General features: G+C 36.1%; 2 protein-coding genes across 2 annotated transcripts in view; one reads left to right on the forward strand and one right to left on the reverse strand.

Moving 5' to 3' along the window:
* The window catches only part of LOC140337728 (mucin-5AC-like), a 57,594-nt gene extending 56,122 nt beyond the window's left edge, over positions 1-1,472 (reverse strand). Inside the window, exon 1 of the mRNA XM_072421527.1 lies at positions 1,386-1,472. Within this exon, the coding sequence (XP_072277628.1) occupies positions 1,386-1,472 (87 nt within the window). The remainder of the gene's footprint in view (positions 1-1,385) is intronic.
* Positions 1,473-3,945: 2,473 nt separating this feature from the next.
* LOC140337729 (mucin-5B-like) overlaps positions 3,946-22,890 on the forward strand; it is a 34,996-nt gene continuing 16,051 nt past the window's right edge. The window contains exons 1-22 of the mRNA XM_072421528.1: positions 3,946-4,021; positions 4,737-4,998; positions 5,087-5,201; positions 6,684-6,771; positions 8,023-8,129; positions 8,508-8,721; positions 9,166-9,291; positions 9,744-9,861; positions 10,671-10,809; positions 11,149-11,259; positions 11,380-11,449; positions 12,356-12,493; positions 12,626-12,790; positions 13,487-13,581; positions 14,489-14,615; positions 15,398-15,653; positions 17,724-17,776; positions 18,501-18,601; positions 20,053-20,209; positions 20,842-20,970; positions 21,867-22,017; positions 22,104-22,147. Coding sequence (XP_072277629.1) covers positions 3,946-4,021; positions 4,737-4,998; positions 5,087-5,201; positions 6,684-6,771; positions 8,023-8,129; positions 8,508-8,721; positions 9,166-9,291; positions 9,744-9,861; positions 10,671-10,809; positions 11,149-11,259; positions 11,380-11,449; positions 12,356-12,493; positions 12,626-12,790; positions 13,487-13,581; positions 14,489-14,615; positions 15,398-15,653; positions 17,724-17,776; positions 18,501-18,601; positions 20,053-20,209; positions 20,842-20,970; positions 21,867-22,017; positions 22,104-22,147 — 2,842 coding nt within the window. The remainder of the gene's footprint in view (positions 4,022-4,736; positions 4,999-5,086; positions 5,202-6,683; positions 6,772-8,022; positions 8,130-8,507; positions 8,722-9,165; positions 9,292-9,743; positions 9,862-10,670; positions 10,810-11,148; positions 11,260-11,379; positions 11,450-12,355; positions 12,494-12,625; positions 12,791-13,486; positions 13,582-14,488; positions 14,616-15,397; positions 15,654-17,723; positions 17,777-18,500; positions 18,602-20,052; positions 20,210-20,841; positions 20,971-21,866; positions 22,018-22,103; positions 22,148-22,890) is intronic.

The raw sequence follows: 22,890 nt of genomic DNA on the forward strand, positions 1-22,890 counted from the left end.
TTTATGTCAGGTATTTATGTCAAGTATTTATCTCTGCGACCCAATAAATCATTTGTTTTCTACTTCCTGTTCATGTGATTTATGCCAATACACAAGCTTCACGAAAAATATGTTTTTGCGCACAATATAAGCTATGAATGGAGTTGGGCTTTAAATATTATGGCCAGCCAAAAGTTTTTGGTGCTCCAGTGTATGACACTGTGTATGGCACCCTGCTGGCCCCTCCCGCTAGCTATAACCTTTCTGCATTGCATAGAGAAGCACAGAGACCAAGTGATGATGTCACAAGGTTAAAAAATATGTAATGCAAATCAGAAAAACCAAAATATAAGCTTTAAATCACTATACAGTAAATATTCTTTTGTGACCAACAGAGCAAGGTATGATTCATATAAACTTTAAATTGCCTATTGCCATTGCCATTGGCTACTTTTAGGCTATTTTCACACCATTGGGTATTGGGTATGCAATGCAGCTTCAGGGCAGAGGTGATAACATAGCCTTGGGAATTTTTTTGCTTTAACTTTATCTTACAGAGGAACTAAAGTGAAAAATGTAAAATTTCAAGCAAAGGTGACAATATAGATCCTTGCTGCTATGAATTTTTTAAAGTACACTTCTCCTTGCTTTGTTGCAGTCTCTGCTATCCTAACCTTCTAACCCAATCCTCTGGGTTCAGAATCTTTGGCCACCTTGATTGGCCAGATGGTAATAACCAACTCTCACCTATGCACACTGGTGTTAATTCCTGGTGGCCAGGGGTATGCCAAGATACCTGGCAACATACATGGAGCTGCCTATTAGATAAAAATAATGAAACATTGCAAAGAGCTAGGTAACAGATAGGTTCTTCTGCAATAAATACCATGCCTGCTCACATTTTTTTAAAATTTAGTTCCACCTTAAATCAGCAATGTAAAACTTGTTGGCATATAGCCTGGCATCAGTATTCTGTAGCAAGGGCTAGGGGACATGTATGAGTTTCTACTTAGACAGCAATACCAGTCTATACCATTGCATTGCAGGCTGGCATTCCCCAGAGAAGGGTTGTCATTAGGTTAAAGGCTAGTGCTAGAACCATGCAGAGGATAGCCACGTAGTCCATTCATATCCTGAGGCTATTAAGGTTTCTGATATCATCACTGAGAATCATAAGTAATAGCATCTTCTTCAATTAAATGCAGGATACCACAGATGGAAATAATCTCCCCCTCCCTGACTTCACACTAATCACTGCACAGTTACTTATAATCTAGCTTAAGTATACTTAGTAAAGAGAACTGAACTACATATTTAGCATGTAATCTACTATAACAGCATTTACTATTGTATATGCTATTACAAATCTACTATTGCTACCCTTCTAAATAAAAAAACACACTTACCTTTATTTCCAAAGATCTTTCTATCCTTTGAGGTTTCTTTTTTCGGTCCCGCGTAGAAGGAGCAGGCAAGAGCCTTTGCACTCCCATTCTGCCAAGCCAATCGAGACAGAAAGGGGAGATGCTGCACAAAAAAGTGTGTTGCAGAAAATAATAAATAAAAATAATGAAAAAAAAATAATTTTTATTTTAAATAAAAGGGTTGTCTACCTTTTTATGTAAAGTAAACATTTCGAGTTTAGGTCCGCTTTAACATGGTGAAACTTGGAAATAACTTTCAGGTCTTAGGGAAGCCCTGCTTTATATCCACAGCTCAAAGTACATTAGTGTGATAGCAGGAAGAACCTCTCTTACATTGCTGGTCCGTGGGAAGAATGTCACCCTTACAGATAGTCAAAAAAAATAATTGGGGTCAGGTAAACTGACCTGAGAGGCACAAATTGCTAATTGCTCAAGGAACCCCTAGCAATCTCTGGAGGAACCCTGACTGAGAAACACTGAGCTACATAGTTAGGTTGAAAAAAGAAGTATGCCCATTGAGTATGCCCATTTACCTGCGGTTAGCAGGTTAAGCCACAGAGGTTGGCAGGATATCTTACATACCTGGAGCTCTTCAAGTGATTGAAATTTCATACCCAACTAAACCCCAAATTGAAGAAGGAATTTTTTTAAGACAATCATGTTGATAATTTATAATAATCTATTTAATATTTAGTATATTTTCTTTGCAAATAAACTCTATATTGTTACAAAACACATTGTCCTTTGGCTGTAATCATGCACCTATCCACATAGCCTCATCCACATCCATAGGCCTCTCTTATCTTTTGGTTTTTTTGTCCTACAATTTCTCACCGCCAACTTTGTGTGACTACAAGTTCTACCCTTCAAAATATAGACATATGGGGGTCAAATTATAAAGCAATGAATCAGACATTTAGTGAAACATTCCCTGGTGGAGACTCTAGATTTATGTGTTTCAATTGTAGTAATTGATTATCCACCAGGTAATGTTTCAGTGAACGTTATATTCACTAACTTATAAATAGACTCCATGGTATCTGCTGTAATACAGGGATGCTGAGAAATGTAGTCTGAAATCTATTGTTATTTCTACTTTGAGTGTCACATTTATTTGACCCATCCTCTGATTTCAGATATGAAACAAAAAAAGCTGTAATGCAGTGTGCAAGCAACACCTACAAAACAGATTTTTTTTGTCCACCACTTATTTACCTGGCTGCCAATTTTTATACTTATCAGAAAAGTAAGTATAATACATTTTTACAGTGTGCTCTATTTATATAATTTTTATGTGGCCACAGGGTCACATTAAAAAACATATTTTCTTGCAAACCTAAAGGTAGGAAAAGCACACAGTAGGCTTTCCACTGTGCTTAAAGGTTCAACACTGCAAAATTGTGTTATTGTTGGTGAATATTATACATTTTTTGGCAGGTTTAGACCTGTGGCAAGAGCAAGCTCACCGCAGCTGGCACCATGCCAGGCATTCAGCAATCTGCACAACTTTGGTGGCCTTGACTGCTTCCTGCCTTCCCTTTTTATTCTCAATGGATTCACTGCAGGTAGACACAACATGTTGCGCCTCCCATGGTAGGCCAATCACTGGTTTGAGAAAGCAGTAACTGCACTACATCCTCACCTCTGAATATAGACTCATTGAACTCATCCCAGTTATCCACCTAATAGTATAAAAAAGGACATTAAAACATGCAACTGGCATTGATATTTGGGAGAGAGTGGGGGTCAGAGTTTGAGTAAAGTAAAGCTGGCCATTGGTGGACAAATGCTTCATTAAAAATTTGTAACAGAACAGCATGCACTGCTCAATCATCACATAGTCTTGCACTGTACCTAATGATATGAGAGTACCTGCAAATGATGCCAAAATCACTGAACACTAAAGATGAGAAGTTTTCGGGGACTCCTGGCATATCCATTAGTATTTGTCACCAGAAATCTTTTTTGAGATAAAAGTGAAATAAACTTTGTATACATTTTTGTCATGGCCACAGTCAGCATGTCTGCGACTGTGAACCACAATATACCCATTGCAGTTTGCACTGTGGCTTTTTTGCTTTCATTATATAATTTTGTTGTCAGTTAATATTTGATGCACAACGTATGTCCATGACCAATTATGCCAATATAATAAACAGAAGTTTAGCAGGAATCTCTGTAGCTTGCATTACCTTACAAGTACTATAATGGAATTTGAATTTGGTGCACAAGTCTTCTATGGTGAATATACACTCTGACGTTGCAAATTAAGTAATTTGTTCAGACTTAGAAATCCTTTAATGGATATGATGTAGGGAAAGAAAAAGATACAGCCAAGGATCAGTGTAATCCCCACTAATATCTGTTTAGAAACATGAAATTGAGGGCTTGTAGCTTAGTTTTTGGCAATTATTTGGATCAAAATTAAGACTCCATTGGTCTCTCCCACTGAGAGGGTGTACAAGGTTGGCCTATATAAGCAGCCATGGTAGACAAGAGAACCAGAACACTTGTTTACTTTTGTCCCCTGTCACTGAACAATATGGGGACTATGGGTCCAGCTATTTGGATCCTTACTGCTTTGGCTCTAACTCATTCCTTAGACATACCAACACGTGGTGAGTATTTGTTTTCAAACACTTTATTTTTTGGATCTAAAGGCCCAAATCTAGGATGAAAGGCTATACAATATAATATACTTGTTGCCAAATTTTGAAATTATTTTTCTGTTATCTTATATATATTGGTAAATATACCTTGAGCAGATGGACTCGTGTCCACGTATGACTGATATCTGAGTTATTGCATTTACCTGAAAGGGATCTTTGACATGATAATATGTTTTGAATTGCCTAATATTGCATATTTTGATTTTATAGTACAGTGCAAATCTGATACATAATTTATTGCATTTATTGTTTTTTTTGTATACTTGGATTATTAAGAAGACTGCTACACAGACAGGGTCTAGTCTAGTAACTATCTATCCCATGCAATTAAGTAAATGATAGTGTACAAAGTGTAAAGCAGCAATTACCAATCAGGTGGCTATGGGTAATTAAACTGCCATTTTTTTATTTTTTGCAAGGGTAATAGATCACAACACTTGTGTTGTTTTAAATAGGCCAGGGCATTTTTTTCTAATGTAGCTAAACTACAATATAGGGATTAAATTCTATCACCTGTTCTTTTTCGAGAGTGTAACTTTACTTCCTGTTCTGTCTGATATTCTTAACCTGAACATGAAGTGGGTACAAAAACAGCAATAAAAACTGTACAAATGTCCAAATCTTCCTCATTCATTCCTTAACTATCAATAATGTCTTCAAACAGTAATGAATCCAGCACACAATGGCCTTGTCTGCAGCACCTGGGGAAATTTCCACTATAAGACCTTCGATGGAGATATCTATCAGTTTCCAGGAACATGCAACTATGTGTTTGCCTCCAACTGTAAGGAAACATATGAAGATTTCAACATCCAGATTCGACACCCAGCAGGCACAAATAAGACAGTGATATCCCATGTGGTGATAAAGATTGTGGGCCTTGTCATTGAGATGAAAAAAGGTGTGATCATGGTGGGAGGACAAAGGTAGGTCATGTTTGTAAGAATGTACAGGTTAATATCAAAATAAACCCAGGCATTACACAAGTTAAAATGAAACATTTTTATCTTGCAGGGTCACTCTTCCATACAGCCAATTTGGAGTACAAATTCAGTACAACAGTATGTATGTGAAAGTGTCATCCAAACTGGGAATATCGCTTTTGTGGAATGAAGATGATGCACTCTCAGTAAGACTTTACTTGCCTTGTCCACAGTTATTCTTAGGTTAACTTATACCTACATGCATCAAGAAGCCATGTGGTTCAGTGCATGTTTTTGATATACAATGAGGCCTGTTGCATTGCTCAGCCTATTCAATACAAATTGACGGTCAAGACACCTAAACACATAAAACATAAGCTCTGCACCATTTTTTTAAACACAACTATAGTGATTTGCTAAGGGATTTTAGACTCCTCACCTATCATGTTGAATTATCCCCTTTCCAGGGATAATTCACTTAGTAAATGCAGTGGTGGTTAACTTTTCGAAGAAAAGGCAAAAGCATGCCAGGAAAACTATTGAAGTCAGTGGAGTTTCATCTCATTTAGTAAGCAAGGTGAATTATCTGTCGCAAGGGGATAATCAACTCTGCAAAGTGAACTGTACATATTCCTTTTGTGAACCCCAGTTTATCTTGGTAGAGCCTCCAGCAAGGAGAACAGTTTGCAACAAATTAGTGATATCTTCAAATTCCTTTGAGACTTTCTTTCCATGATCCTTTCCTACGACAAATGACTGCACGATGCATGAATGAGTGCTGTACATACATCACCGTTCTGCTCTATGGAGAGGGGAGGGGGAAAACGAGGGAGTGGCACCCTGCTGTGCTCTCTCCCCTTCACTTGCATTACGATTGTCCATAGATATTCCAGGACGGTCGTTTGAACAATTGATGGCGAGCACTGTACACACACAAAATTCTCGTCCGATATCAGCCCTGAGACGATTATCAGACGAGAACCATTGCACGTGTGTACGTAGCCAGAGGCAGCAGTATCCTGGATGTTCTAGATCTTCAATGCTGATGTGCGGCATGGTGGCTCAGGGGTTAGCACTCTGGCCTTTGCAGCACCAGGTCCCAGGTTCGAATCCCAACCAGGACATTATCTGCATGGAGTTTGCAGGTTCTCCCCCTGTCTGCGTGGGTTTCCTCTGGGTACTCCGGTTTCCTCCCACATCCCAAAAACATGCAGTGAGCTTAATTGGCTTCTCCCTAACAATTGACTAACTCCCTTAGACTTAATGACATATGACTATGATAGGCACAATAGATTGTGAGCACCTTTGAGGGACAGTTAGTGACACGACTATGTACAGTGCTGTGTAATATGATGGCGCTATATAAATACTGTGTAGTAATAATAACAGTGCCTAGTTTCTAGGCATCCTAATATACTAGGTATTGTATTGTCATTTCTAGGAGAAATTATAGAAAAATAGCATTGCTTAGGCAAAATAAAAATTTCTAGATGTTTACTGTAACAGAGCAAGTCTTCACTTTCTACCTTCAAGTCCAGTTTCTGGTGTTAGGGATGCAAGTTATTAGACATGGCTGAATAATCATTGAAGCCATTCCTTTTTCAGCTATGTTTGCATATGGCAAGCTTGGAACACTTTTGGTGTTACTTTTTCTCTACATACATTACACATATGAATTTGCTTTGCAGGTGACTGTTCCCCCAAAATACATGAACAGCACATGTGGATTGTGTGGAAACATGAATGGACTGACTCAGGATGAATTCATGGTTAACAGTATGTTTTTAATTTTAAATTTCTCAATTTTGTATATTCTTATTACACACTTATTTTTTCTTAGTATCTTTGTTGTGGAACTTGTTACTTGGAACTTTAACCGAATGCTCTGTTTAACAAAGATTTTTAATTAGCGTGGTAATATTTTCCACTTACTCAGTTTAAGTTCTTTTTAGCTAGTTTAATCTAGCTATCAGCACATATTGTACAGTAGGTTACATAATTGTGGTAGTGGTAAATGTCCTACTCTCGCCTACTACTTTACACAAGTCAAATTATATTGTATTTGCACATAAAATATAAAACATATGTCTACTTATAAAGGTTTTCACCCAAGATTCATTTATTGGTAACCCACATTTACTCCACAGCTTAGGCCAGACTTTCATAAAGATGCTTTGAAGGGTATGGAAGTCAGACACTGTGGCCCTGATTTATTAAAGCTCTCCAAGGCTGGAGAGAATACACTTTCACCAGTGAAGCTGGGTGGTCCAACAAACCTGGGATGGATCTGGTCCAGGATTCAAAGCATTTGCTAGCAAATAGCAAATGACACTGAAGAAATCCATTCCAGGTTTGCTGGATCACCCAGCTTCACTGGTGAAAGTGTATTCTCTCCAGCCTTGGAGAGCTTTAATAAATCAGGCCCTGGGTCTTTTGCTAATTCAGTCCAATATTGGAACCCAATGATTCTGGCTAAGCCCCAATTGTCAACAAAGCCCTGAAGAATACCATGGGATAAAGAGGAAATTATTGTGCCACAAAGTTATTAAGCCCAGAAATACTTATTGTTCTTTAAAGGTTTAAAAAATTTTTTATTTGAATATAAGCATGAACATAAATTCATAGGGTGCCCCACAATTTCCCACACAAATTTTAAAGCACCAATTATTGGGAACTGTTTCAACCCCTAAATGTATTGGCCTTTTATTTACTATTAAAATGTTTTCCCAGACAGAAAATACTTTTTTTCAATTCTGGATGGAATAGGAAAGCCCCAGTCCTGTTGCCAACCTTTTGTGCAACAGTATACACACACATTCTGAATTGTACTCCTCCAACACACCTGCATTACAGCAATGCAAAGAAAGGCTCACATTGTGAATGTACTATATTAAGAAAAAAAAGTTTGACTTGAATACACTTTAAAAGACTTGATAGTGGTTCTGTTTCTTCTCTGTCCAGACCTAAAAAGGAAACACCTGTTTCTAGTAAGAAAAGTAAGATTTAAGCAATGGGGTGTTTTTACAGATATCCAGCTGACACCTGTCCAGTTCGGGAACCTGCAAAAGCTTGATGGACCCACAGAGCAATGTGAAGACTTTGTACCATCTGCATCAAAAAACTGCAGCAACCTGGTAAGATGATGAAAAGACATTTAAACAAGTTGTATTGTCTTTCATATAATCCCTAGTAAAGTCTGCTGTTATTTATGTAACAGGGTAACTAAAGTTCTTTTACCATAATGACATAAAATCACATAGCAAATGTTCATTGGCTATAACGTTGCATGTTACTAGCAATTTGTAGTGTATTTGTGTTTGTGTATTCTGAAATGTAATTAGAATATTTGAATTTGAATTTATTTTAAGTTACTGGATCTAGAACAAGGAAGGTTTCATAGATGAGATATGGAAATATAGCAGAGAAGAGGAAGAACACTTTTGACATTGTGTCATTAGCTTTTGCACTGCATACAATGACCTGAGTTTGTAATATTTATTTTCTCAATGCAGAAAAAGACCTGCGTCCGCATGCTTTCTGATTTAGCCTTCAGTGACTGTGACCTGCGTCTACCTAAGCAGCAATTCATCGAGGCCTGTATGTCTGACCTGTGTACATGTCAGTCATCTGATGTCTCTTGCATCTGTGATACCATGTCTGAATATTCCCGGCAATGCGCCCATGCTGGTGGAAAGCCACAGAACTGGAGAACTAACACCATGTGTGGTAAATGCATTTCTATTGTCCCTAATTGATTGTGTTATTTTTTAAGGTAGCTTTCCACTGTAGGTTGTAAAAATTTGGTACAACAATTTTTATTAGTAATACATTAGTTATATTCTTACCTAGAAAGCTGGAGCTAAAGGAATAAGAACATATTAGCAGGTGGAAAATTTAAAACTAATCTTAGAAAGTATTGTTATCAAAACACTAGTTGATGCTTAGAGCAGACTTCCCGTAGAAGTAGTGGGTCTTCAATAGTTCATTTAAACATAGCCAAAAAAAAGTTTTAAAATAAACAGATATAATAACAGAAGGTCAGGCTTGATAGATCACTTGGTCTTTTGTGAAGTTGTTCTTCTGTTTTGATTGACCAGGTATTGTAATGTTAAGCTATTGTAATCAAATAACTATTTTCTAAAACATATTGCTTTGCACTGACATTTACAGAAAAGACCTGTCCAATGAACTTGAAGTACAATGAATGTGGCTCACCTTGTGCTGATACCTGTTCTAACTCTGAGCTGACCATGGTTTGTGAAGAACATTGCATAGATGGCTGCTTCTGTCCACCAGGTAAAATAATTGCTTTAACATAAGACATTCTTTGTATGTTTTAGTGGTAATTCTGGGTATTTCTACAAATCTATAACATATTAACCTACTAAACCAAGATGACACTACAAGATATTATGAAACCTAATTGTTCTAAAAAAATAACATGGGGGAGATATGATTTACTAAATAAGATTAGAATCAACACTTAATAAATTGTGTTCACTTCAAATACACTGTCATGAGCAGATGGAATAAAATGTCTCTAAATTGTAAAATTGAAGTGTATCTTCATCAGGAGATCTTTTTCTATAACTGAAGTTCATCATTCATGGGGTGTTGTTTTCCTACTCCTTTAGTGAATTAGCTTTATTAAGTTGTTGCATTTGGTAGTTGGTACCATAAGAATGAGAGTTTATTAGATAAAGTTTCAAAATTGCCACCTTCTAAATTTATTTAAACTTTTATTATAGGAACGGTACTTGATGATGTTGACAATCAAGGTTGTATCCCACTAAGTGAATGCTCTTGTACCTACAACAATAGAAAATTTGCACCAGGAGAATTTTATACCACCAGCTGTCGCAATTGGTAAGTACTGAGAATATCTATGAAAGTGTTTATTCATAGGGTGCTTTCTGTTTAGATAGGGTTTAATAGTATAGTGTATGGACCCTCTTTATGGCAATTCATTTTTGAGTCAACAAATATTATTATTTATTTAGTACTAAAAATCCAGTATATGAAATAAAAACATAAAAGCCATTTATATTCAAGGATTCATTAGGCCTGATTTATTTGTGCTACACTTTCATCAGTTTCCCAGGTGATCCAGCAAACCTGGAATGGATTTCTTAAAAGCCATTTGCTATTTGTTAGAAAATGTTTTCAATCGTGGACCTGATTCATTCCAGGTTTGTTGGATCACTCGGGTTTACTGATGAAAGTGCATCTTGTCCTGCCTTGGGGAACTTTAATAAATCAGGCCCATTGCTTTTGTGCAAGGGCCTAATTTATAAACCTGTCAATGCTGCTCTCCCTCTTTGTATAGGGCGTTGGATCCTATACCTTTCTACAGGCAGACTTTTATTTTAAATAGGCTGTCTGTAGCTTCTTAATCTGAAAGATTAAGAAGCTACAGACAGCTAATAATATGTAATAAGGCTTATTAAAGGAGTTTATAATTTTTACTTGCATGACTCTTGTTCACAAAAATTATTTTATAAATATAAAAAGCAAATTCTGTTTTAAATATCAAATCATATATAAATGATTTGCACATGATTAATTACTTAAATGAATACCCACCCATTTTTTAAAAGATTGCCGCTTATTTATTAAACTAGCCCTACTATATATAATATCAATTTAACGGACTGTGCTTGCATTATTTATTACAGTACTTGTCAGGGTGGTCAATGGAGCTGTATGGCTTTGCCTTGTGCTGGACATTGCTCTCTTCAGGGAGGCTCACACATCTACACCTATGATGGCGGACACTATAACTTCCATGGAGACTGCAGCTACATCTTTACCAAGGTATTATTGCTCATAATGTCCTCACATTTGTTTTAAAAAATACTGTGTGCAGTGTAGTAGTTATATAAAAATGATCATCTACAACTGGTATTCAAATATTACAGTATTACTAGAAGGTTTTCTGTATCTGTGTTGAATAATAAATTAAAAAATCTTCTGTAAAACTAAAAGGATAACATTTTACCTAAAATAGTTTGGTAGTATAGACCCAAGTAGGCAAAAGCTGATAATATTTTTTGTTGTGATTGAAAAATGTACCATTCACTGGTTAGTAATGTTTAGAGTGATATAGTGTACATACTGCAGTCCAATAATTCCTACCCTCATTTTTCTTTGCAGGACTGTGTTAGAAATATGTTTACTGTGCTGACAGAGCTGAGGAAATGTGGAGTCACTGACACTGAGACTTGTCTGAAATCTATCACTCTGTCTCTGGATAAAGGACTGACAGTAAGTACAGTTCATTGTATCAGTACAACTTTTCAGACACAGATTCCAAAAACATTTGTGTGCAGTTAACAGTGCCTTATTTTTCACACATTCCTATACTGACCTTACCTCTTCTTCTAGGTTCTTACAGTGAAATCTTCAGGAACTATGTTTCTGAATGGAATCTATGCTCGTGCACCATTAGTCACAGGTACTGAAACATCTGCCTGACATCACATATTGAAGTATTACCAAGCAGTGTTTTTTTAGTTTGTTTTTGTTCCCTAATTTCAATACCAGCACTCCAAGAGTTACGGCATCCAGTAGTTTTAAGAACCTGTACATCTGCCGCTTGCTAGTGCCACCCCATGAGTAATATAAAGTAATGCATATATGTTCCAGATGAGGTCCCGGTATACAGCACACTCATGTGCCGGTAGCAAGAATCTTCCTGCCTTCTATTTAAAGAGAGTTATTTGCCAATTTCTGGCCAATCTAAGTTATTACAGTAGTAGGAATGTACAAATCCCATTAAAAGACATTCAGAAGATGATAACAACCATAGGAGCAGCAAGATACTAAGCTAAGCTGGTGGATAAACGGGTTTTTAAATCCAGGAGTTAGAGCTAATACAATATATACAGTTTCATTATGGCAGTCAATTAAGCCAGTGATACCACTGATTTGATATTACCCCAACATGCTGCAGCATGATAATTAGCACTGCTAATCCAATGTGCCATTTACTAACCATTTTTTGACAGACAACAGTAGATCTAAGAAATGTTATAAACTGCATGTTTTTTGGGTTGCTGCAATGTGAACACATGAAATTAAAAAAAAAAAGACAAAAGCAACAACACAAACACATTGTCACATCCCTGAACCCTGAACTTTAATGGTCATGAAGAGAACAATTTAAATTTCTCTGATGAAGAACATGGATGTATATAGTACAGCCTAAGCTTCTGCCTGAACAGTGCAATTTTTGGACAAAAAAACATAACTATACCCAAATCAATATATCAATATATACACATTTTTTTTTCTTTTTGGATCCTCTTTGTTTATTAAATATCAGGTTGTCAATTTGCATTCTTACAATTTTCTTTTGCAGAAAATCTAGCTGTGCTGCAGCCATCATCTTTTTTCCTGGTCATTCAGAGCTTCAATGGAATCCAGATCCAGGTTCAGCTCATCCCAGTCATGCAGATCTCAGTCAGCCTGGACCCTGAGTACCAGGGAGATGCATGTGGTAAAAATAATAAAAATATATACATTGTATTCTATTTTTAATAAATCTTCTAAGAGGGAACGTAAAGGTGAAGTGATATCTAGTTGTCCTGTTTTGAATTTTAACTGGATCTTGTTCCCAAAAACATTCTAGGTCTGTGTGGGGACTTCAATAACATTCGTACAGATGATTTTAAGTCCTTAAGCGGAGCAGTGGAAGGGACAGCAGCTGCCTTTGCCAACACCTGGAAAAGCCAGGCAGATTGCAGAGATATGAGGAACAGTTATGAGAACCCATGTGCTGTTAGTGTGGACAATGGTATGTGAGAAATAATATATTAATCTGCAGAATATTTGAGCCTGTCTCTCAGATCAAATCTTTTCCATTATGTAATTACTCTCTTAAAAAAAAGTAATTTTTTTTTATAACAAATTGTTAATTGATGCCATTAAATGAATTCTAATTAGCTATAATTCAAGGTAGACATAACAATTGTAACTTGTAACTTGTATTGTAACTGTTCTGTTGCAAGATCAACAGGACAAATAGAGAAGGTAAATACAGTCATCCATAAAATGTGACCAGGGTTTTTAACACTTCTTTTCTCTGCCCAAAATGAAAAAAAAGCTTCTTCTTCAGAGATGATATAAATGTATTTTGCAGTTACCCCTGGCAAAGAGATGAAGCCCCATATAAGCTCTAAGTCTCAGTTTAGGGTTTACAGAGGGCTGTGGACTTGCATCCATATGACAATACTGGGCTAATCACTAAGACATGCTAGTTGCATAGCTACAACATTTAGGGATTGAAAAGGTGCAGTACATAATATTTTGTTTTTGGATTTGTATAAAATCTAGGATAATATTATACACAGTGATTGTCAAGGTGTTCTCTGGTAATTCACATTTCTGAATAAAATTATGACCATCATATTAAGCTGTGACAAAACGAATTTGTAAAAAAGTTTTCTTAATCATACTATGGCATCTAACCCTTTATTTACTGATTTTTTAGAGAGGTTTGCCAAGTATTGGTGCTCTCATCTCTCAGACACCAATGGGCCCTTTGCCCCATGCCATGCTGCTGTGAATCCTACTGTGTATGAAAAGGTGAGTGATGTGCCTTGTAGAAAAGATTTTTTTCCATAGATTATTACCATTGCTGAGTAGACAATTAAAGAAGTGTATGTAAAAGCAATATTTTTTCACTTGTAACATGCAACTGAACAAATGAATAAAGCCCTTTAGTTTCCGTGCCTAATTTTTATAACTTTAATTTTTTTTTAATATAAATAATGTTTAACACCCAAATTTCATATAAATCATTCTGATAGTATTTACCAATCAAAGTACTCATTCAATCAAGAATAATAAGACTAGTTAAAATTTTTTAACTAAAATGTCCTATAACTAAATCTTAGATTGTATGCTCTATTGAGGAGGGTCTTCTACTCCTCCTGCTTTAAGGTTTGCCATCTATTATTGTCTATCTATGCCAACCAATTTATTGTGCAGCACTTTGTAATCTTTTGTCACTTTTTTAAAATAAAGTTTATAATATTAATTTATTTCAAACCCTAACAAAATCTTTATATTTAAATTGTAATTACAAAGACATGGGGCCTGATTTAATAAAGCTCTCCAAGGCTGTAGAGGATACACTTTTATCAGTAAAGCTGGGTAATCCAACAAACCTCGAATGGATCTGGTCGAGGATTGAACACATTTGCTAACAAATAGCAAATGACTATTAAGGAACCTATTCCAGGTTTGCTGGATCACCCTCAGCTTTACTGATGAAATGTATCCTCTCCAGTCTTGGAGGGCTTTAGTAAATCAGGTCCATTAAAAATTACTTTTTTTTACAACTAAGATGTCCTTGAGGAAGTATATATAGGAAGATTTACTGTTTGTGGATGTAAATACCCCAGGGATGCTTATTTGTTACCCAAGGAAGCATCTGCTTTATATTTTTCACATTTAAACAATGGTGTATATTTGTGCTTTATTATCACAGAACTGTATGTATGACAGCTGTAACTATGAGAAAAGTGAAGATAGTGTCTGTGCAGCTTTATCTGCCTATGCACTGGCTTGCGCTGCCGAGGGAGTGACTCTGTTTGGGTGGAGAGGTCCTATCTGTGGTACGTATAGAAGTTTATATGGCATATATATCTACAGTATTTACTTTACACTTTGTGAGAATTATCTTGACACTCAATGTCTTTGAAGAGAAATATGAAGTGACATTCTGTGGAAAAAAAATGTTTCCACTGTAGTAAGTGCACAGGGTCTGGTATTACTATTTTATTTTGTTCATCAGCTCAATTTACACAACATATAAATAGGTTTACAAAGTAAATAGGTTTACAGAGATCTGCCAATGGCTTCTAGGTGTCTAGGTCAAAGTAATGTTATGATTCTTCTGGATTTTTATATTCCATTTATTTTTTCTTTTACACTTTAATGCACCAGTTCATTATGGGGGTAAGGGTCCAAATATAAAAAGCACCTTTTAGTACAAGGTGTGTTTGAAGACATTAGTCTAAACATTGCGTTCTATTAGAAAATAGCTTTTTTTTATAACAATTTATTTAAGGTTTTCAAAATTATAAAAACAAACATTAACAGTGTACAAACAAGTGTTGGTGAAGACATATAGCAACATAGCAAAAAGTAAAAAATCACCATAAGGAGGGGAAGCAAGGGGGGTAAAGCAGAGAAAATGTCTTTTTTAAACGTAACATTTTTAAAGTAGATATAGAGGTGATAGAGTTTGTAATAAATTAAATATTTAATTATACTTCAACCAAATGCAATTGTAGTTATAATTATGATACATTTATATAATTTACAAAATCATAATTTGATTTACATATTAATAATCTTTTATGACTAATATAATTTTGGTATTTTAAAATTTTAGAAAAATATACCAAGAACTGCCCAAAGAACAGCACCTACCAGTACTCTATTAGTACTTGCCAGAAAAGCTGCCAGTCTCTGAGTGAGCCAGATCCCAGCTGTAGCATCCATTTTTCTCCCCTGGATGGTTGTGCTTGTCCAGATGGAACCTTCCTTGATGACAATGGAGCCTGCGTTCCAGCTAAGAGTTGCCCTTGTTACTACAAAGGTTCAGTGATGCCTCCAGGAGAGGTCATTTATAACAACGGTGCCATGTGGTAAGCTATATAAAAACTGCCTTATGAATGATTGTTATTTACCTGTTACTAATATGATTATTAACCATTCCAATTTACGTTGTGGTTAGGTTTCCCAAAATCTATTTGTAAAAATAAATGGCTCACTATTTCTATCAATGAACACTATTTTCAAACCATACGAGGATATTATATGCAGGGTGCATTATATATCATTGCATCTTCCCACACATCTGAATGTGTGTTTCTAAAGTTCTAGTGCAGTAAAAGATTTAAATTACCTAGAATTAATTTATAATGTTGGCTACCCCACTGATCCAATCAGCCACTTGTAGAAAAGAAAGGAAATCCTGTGAATAATGAACCATACTCATGTGTGTTAAGACCAAGTTCTTGAGCACCCAATCACAAAGTACAAGTTCTGCCACATGAGAAGAAGAAGAGGGAGTGACAGGCTCCCTAAACAAAATATATTTCTCTGTTTTCCTGTTTTCTTAATGAGAAGGAAAGGAAAATAAAGGCTGATGCTTTTCCTAGTTTAGAAATGTAGGATTTGTCAGGTGTACAGACTGAGTTGAGTTGGTGAAAGTAAGGCAATATGCAGAACAATCACAAGATGGCACTGATCACAGTTGCCTTTTTTGCAAATCTAAAGTACACCAAATTGTCAGTCTTGGCCAGTGTTTTTCAACCTTTTTTGAGTCACGGCACATTTTTTACATTGAAAAAATCCTGAGGCACACCACAAACCAAAAATGTTACAAAATGACACTCAGTAGCTTAATACGGTATATATATGGACAATATAGTTTCTCAATTTACTTAAACACACTCAGTGCGAAACCTGGGCATGTTTAGAAGACTTGGATCAGGGATGACCACACTTGTTTGGCTTGTGGGCTACTTTTAAAAAGTCAAAATATCTACCAACAATAAATATATACCGAGTATACTTTATATTTAAATATATAATATAAATATATATTGTTTACCTTGCATAACAGCATGGACATGTATGGCACAACACAATTCTTTATTTATTTATTTATTTATTTTATACGCAAATATTGATCTGAGTAAAAATGCTAGAAAAAAATTAGGCAGCTTTAAAGCCTTTGTCAAATATTTGTCAAGTGACATGTAGCAGCCACAAAAAAGGAGTGTATATTTACATCCCCTGAAAGTTAGAATTTTAACAACGACTAGAAATCAAGATAATGGATATATGCCTTCAATTTATAAGAATATACATAAAAAGAAGTTCTAGCTTAGGTTCAATATGACTCACCCAACGAGAGAGAGAGAGAGCAGAGAGAGAGAGAGCAGTCTCTGTATTCCTTTGTCACAGTATGGGTGTGCTATCACAAGCCAGTAACTATGGCAGGGGTGCCCACGCTTTTTTTGCTCTAAGGCTACTTTTTAAATGACCAAGTCAAATGATCTACCAACAATAAAAAATGCTAAACATATATTTATTTATATATATAAATGACACAGAAGTGACTGGAGCTAATGGGACATTGAATGGCAGAACATTGTACAGACATTGCACTACAAGACAATAGTGACAGGAAAGCTACAGCTCACCTGTCATAGGAGAATGACTGCGGCACAAGAAAAACAACTGCTAACCATCACTGGTCACCTCAGACTGCCCTCTCTGCCTCCCTCCCCACTCCCCACTGTTACACGGAGCCTTCTCACACTAAAAGACATCCCCAGCATCCCTATAGACATGCAGCCAGCTGCTGGTTAACAGCAGGGAGGGGTAAGGCAGGGCAGAACTGAGCCAGGGCTCCCAGATCGACTCATGTAACCATTGCGCTCCTCCCCTGACTTGGCTATTTTCCGACGGCACAGCTGTAGATCTCTCACGGCACACTAATGTGCCGTGGAACAGTGGCTGAAAATAACTGGACTAGGCTTTAATCCTTATTTGTTTTTATTAGATTTATGGTAAATGTCAAACCAAGCAATTGTGTAAAAAAAAAAGGAAAAGTCGTTTTTTAATAAGATTTTAAACCTTTTAAACACTTTAGTATCAGTGTGTAATTTGCATGTAACACTAATATATTTCAATCTTTATTTCAGCACATGTCAAAGCGGCAGACTACACTGTGTTGGGAAGATACCCAATGTTGCAGGTAAGAAAATATTAAATAAAGTGTTATATTATGCCCTTACTTTATTTTAAAGTGATAGGTTACACAGGGGAGTTTGATAATCATAGAAATGCAAAAGTGATTACCACTAAACTTTAATGTTGTAAGGTGTATGTTATCCCCTATGACAAAAAAGTTTATTGTTACAGAGGCTGAGAGATATTTTCGGATTGGGCAACATGACTGTATCAATAGTATAAATTTAACAAAGTATACAGAGACATGATTGAATTATTTCCTGGTTCATTCCAAAATGTTGGATATTTCTCCACTTTCAGTTCTGGTGACAGAACTAAAATGTAGTTTCAGATACAGATTTAAAGCCTAATGTTGTTGATGAGGAATCCTCTGAAGTCTATTTAGATACTGATACTGATCCAGGAGTTTTGATTTCCTTATGCTTATAAGGTTCAAAGAAACCACCAAATTCAAAAACAATGACCTTCTAGGAGTGTCAATGTGCTGTGCCCCCCCCCCCCCCCTCCATCCCCCCAAAGCATGTAGTGGTTTCTCCTTCTGATTTTCATGTGCCTGTTGTATCCATTAGTAATATGAAGATCAGCAGAAGGAACCATAGAAATTAATATGAGCCCAAGAGATCCACACTCCTAGATGTCTATGTTTGGAAACAGAAGTTCAGTGGTACAGGCAAAGGGGGGTTTTCTAATAGAATCTTAATGAAATCTCACATCGTGTTTCTTTTTAGAGTGCCCAGCAAACATGGTTTACTTTAACTGTGCTAATGCTTCACTTGGAGCACATGGAGCTGAGTGCCAAAAGACTTGTCAGACCCTTCACATGGAATGTGTAAGTTTTATCTATAAATTTACTATGTGTTCATCACAAATTAGGATTCATGTTTACTCTTTTTTTTATCTGCATAGCATTGGTTTTGAGTGGAAAAATCTTCAGCTTAGCTGAACATCAAATAGGCAGTAGTGGTTGTGGGGGAAGACAATAACTGAAGCTTAGGCACTACATGATATTCACATCTGTAGGCTCCTAACTGATGAATTGTAGAGTTAAACATGCGGTTTGTACATAGAGTATTTTTTGCCATCACTAACACATTCTACACTTTATTGTTATATTGATCATAAGACAATGAGGACATTAATTGACGCTGTAAGAAAGATCAACATCATTCATATGTTTTAAGATAGACCTAAAATATGACCATGCCTTCTATGTATTATTTGCTACATCATCTTGGCCCACATGATACTCAAGGTTGTTACTGGAGAAAAATAATCATTTAGCAATGGCCAAGTTGTCACAGAGACACCTGCAAGTAAAGAAACTTGAGTTATGACAATATTGTTTTAAAATTTGTTTTAATATGTTTTAAAAAAGAGAATAATATTTTTTAACTTACAGAATCAGTGTGTCTCTAAATTCTGGCCATGCTATGTTTCAAGAGTAGGAATACTTTTTTTTTTTTTTTTTTTTAATATAGGGGCTTGGAGACATACAACCCCAATGCTCCCACATAACCAGCCTGTTCTAAACTGGCTGCATAAATAGGTTTATAGGAGAAGAGTGCATTTTGCTAATAACAGAAAAACAAATGTGTGGTCAATGAATGTACAAAGTGAAACCACCACTACTATCTATAGACACAAGGCTACTATGTTGCCAAATTTTAAATCTGACTTTGCTCAAGAGCATACCAATGCTCCAAAACAGGGATGTCCACCTCCAATTCTTGAGGGCTGCACACATTCTTGATCTGCACACATTTTTACTATTTCTGTAATAGTAGAGACATCAAGAGTACAGACACCAATACGATAGGTAGGGTGTAGTTTACAAAGAATCAGAAAATGACATTTATACTGTATGAAACTCCTAACCTATATGTAGCCGTCGTAAAATGAGTTGAATACCTCTGGTGTTAAATATACTGTAGACCGAAAGTTACAGTTCTTACAAGACCATTATCCTTTATTATCCTCCATAAATGCATTCAGATTCATGTCTACAAATTTCTAATGACAATTTAAAAAGCAAATATAATTTCTGTAAATGGCTATTTTTTAAATAACTCAAAAGTAACATAAAAGAGAACAAAAGGCAATATGCAGTTTATTCACCAACTATTCATGTTATATATAGTTATGTAATGCATAGACAAACCTGACTGATAACAGGTAAAAGATTCCAAAGAACAGTGTCTACCTAAAACCCTTTCATTTTGTGTTGTAATGATAGAAAGTGAACTTGAGTAAGAACAAGAAGTAACCCAAATCTACCTTTAGGTTGACCCAACTCCATACCATGAGGCTTGTGTTAGAGACACATGTGGATGTGACTCTGGAGGAGATTGTGAATGCTATTGTACAGCTGTCTCAGCTTATGCCACCGCTTGTAGTGATGCTGGAATTTGCATTTCATGGAGAACCCCAGAAATATGCCGTAAGTCAAAAAATAAGTCAATATTCTTGCAAACATTCAAAACCTTTTAACATTCATTACTTTGCAAAGTTTCCATTGACATGGGATAAATTTGAAAACAGAGATAGCCGGGCAACTAGCACATTCAGAAATAAATCAGTACATATTTTCTGGTTTTCTGAAACATGTTTGTAAAAAACAATTACCTACTAGGAGACTTGTTATATAAATAACATTTAAACCTATTTAGGGCTGCTAACAAAGGCTTTGCATGACTTGCAGAAGAGGTCTTTTGCTGTTCTGCAACATCTTGTAACCCTTTAATGACACAAACCACTACATATCTCCCATCCTATTGTGTGTAAATTCCCCTACCTACTATTTTGTAAGCTCTTCGGGGCAGGGTCCTCCCCTCCTGTATCACTGTCTGTATTAGTCTGTCATCTGCAACACCTATTTAATGTACAGTGCTGCGTAATATGTTGGCGCTATATAAATCTTGTTTAATAATAATAATAATAATAATAATAATAACAACAGAGTGATACTTTCATGGCTGTGCAGTCTGACAGAGACGTATGACTCATAAAAGTCCCAGAACAGAATTAGGCAGATACGACTGTTTAGAGTTACCATTTTTTTTCTATCTCTAGCTATGTTCTGTGACTACTACAACCCTGAAGGAGAATGTGAGTGGCACTACAAACCTTGTGGGGCTCCTTGCCTGAAGACCTGCAGAAACCCTAGTGGCCAATGTATGAACAAGTTGCCTGGATTAGAGGGTTAGTGAAATCCATTAACTTACTTTCTTTACAACAAAAATAAAAGTGACATACCCTAAGTAAAGCTACAGAAAAGTGGAGGGTCCTAAACTTACATACCTAGCTTAAAGTTGGCAATAGTTTCCTCAACCACCCTCTGCTTGGAGTTTTTCTGTGTTCACTCTTTACAATCAGAAAATAGGGATAGTACTTGGGAGATGGGAATCATTCACTTAAAGGTGTGTTTAGCTTTTAGCATTCTGGAAATTTCATAACTCTGTTTTATTACTTCATACTTCATAATGTTTAAGTTTGCCACAAGATACAATTTTGTGTGTTTGTAAGTTATTTAGGCCAAATGAGCAACAATGCTTAGGAAACAAAATAACTAAAGTTTCTACAGTCCTAGAACCAAGCCAAGACTAGAAATACACTGAAGTCAATTTTATTAAAGGGTTGATACAAAAAAGTGATATTTTATTAGCAGAGATGCAGTTGTTTAATCCTATGGTTGCAGATCCTGAGTGTTATAGGTTCAGATGTTGAGCCCTATATTTGCAGATGCTAGATGCTAAATCTTACTTCTTTTTTTTTTATTACACCTGGAAGTTTTATTTGTTTGCAACTACTTTTCAAGTATCTTATACTGCATTCTTTAAAATGTACAATTTACAATGAACAGATCTAGCACATTGAGAATTCTCCTAAATGGCCACAACATTTTTGAAGATGAGCTTTTTGTACAGATATTGCAACCAAAATATATTTTAAATCTAGAGCTAATAGAAAAGTGGACCCTCCTGAATGTGTTTAACAAAGAGTCCCTAACAAACCACTGTTTACATGTATTTTCAAAATAAATTTTATTAATATTTATAGATGTATTTAAGGCATTTTTTATATAACTTCTTTGCCAGGGTGTTATCCTAAATGTCCCAAAGAGCGGCCCTTCTTTGATGAGGATATCATGAAGTGTGTAGCTCAAGCAAACTGTGGCTGCTATGATGATGATGACAAACGTTATAATGTTGGCGATATGGTACCAAGCTACAAGAACTGTGAAAGCTGGTAAATGTCTTCCTCTTTTTTTATGAAACAACATAATTGTGAACAGTTTTCCTTCTAAATTCTGTAATATATCATTTATTTTTCAGTATTTGCACAAAGAAAGGTCGACGTTGTCAGGTGGATCTCAGAGGTGAGTCCTATCCTTTATTTTTATGTTGTTGTATATTTAAATAGTAGACATATTTATGACTATGGATGAGTGAGAATGGCCCTGGCATTCTCGCAAAAATTTCCTCTAAGTTCTGATGGTTCCATTTCTCAAAACCATCGGAAATCACAAAAGGGGGTTATCATGGCTGCATTCATAAATACAGCTGTGGGAATCCTCCTGTCAGTGAGCGATCTCCGGGAACTACAGGTAGTGCCCGGGGATCTCTCACTGAGAGGAGGATTATCGCGGCTGTATTTATGAATGCACCCACAATAATCCTCCTCTCAGTGAGAGATCTGTTGCAGCTGCATTAATTGAGAACAATGGTGCGATACCGAGCACTAGAGGTTAATTAACCTCTAGTGCCGCGGATCGCACACTGTAAAAGGCGAGTTTTTTTTTTTTAAATTTAAAATTAGGCGAATTTACACTGGCCGTTCTCACTTAAAATTCGGTAAGCAAGAACGGCCAAATTCATCGCGAGATCGAGTTTTAAATTCTTGCTCGCTCATCCCTAGTTATGACCCATTACTATTATTTTAAAGAAACCCTTTCACCACCTTTTAAAAAACCTGGCCTGTATTTTTTGCACTTTTCCCTTTACATAAACTTTTTTTTTATTTACTCACAGTATGCTCCAGAATGTAATTTCCCTAGCACAGTCCCCTCCTTACTTGCTCACCATAGCCCCCTTCTTTTCTGGGACTGTCTAATTACTGTCT

Source organism: Pyxicephalus adspersus, chromosome 9, assembly GCF_032062135.1.
Source record: "Pyxicephalus adspersus chromosome 9, UCB_Pads_2.0, whole genome shotgun sequence".
NCBI classification, from domain to species: Eukaryota; Metazoa; Chordata; class Amphibia; order Anura; family Pyxicephalidae; genus Pyxicephalus; species Pyxicephalus adspersus.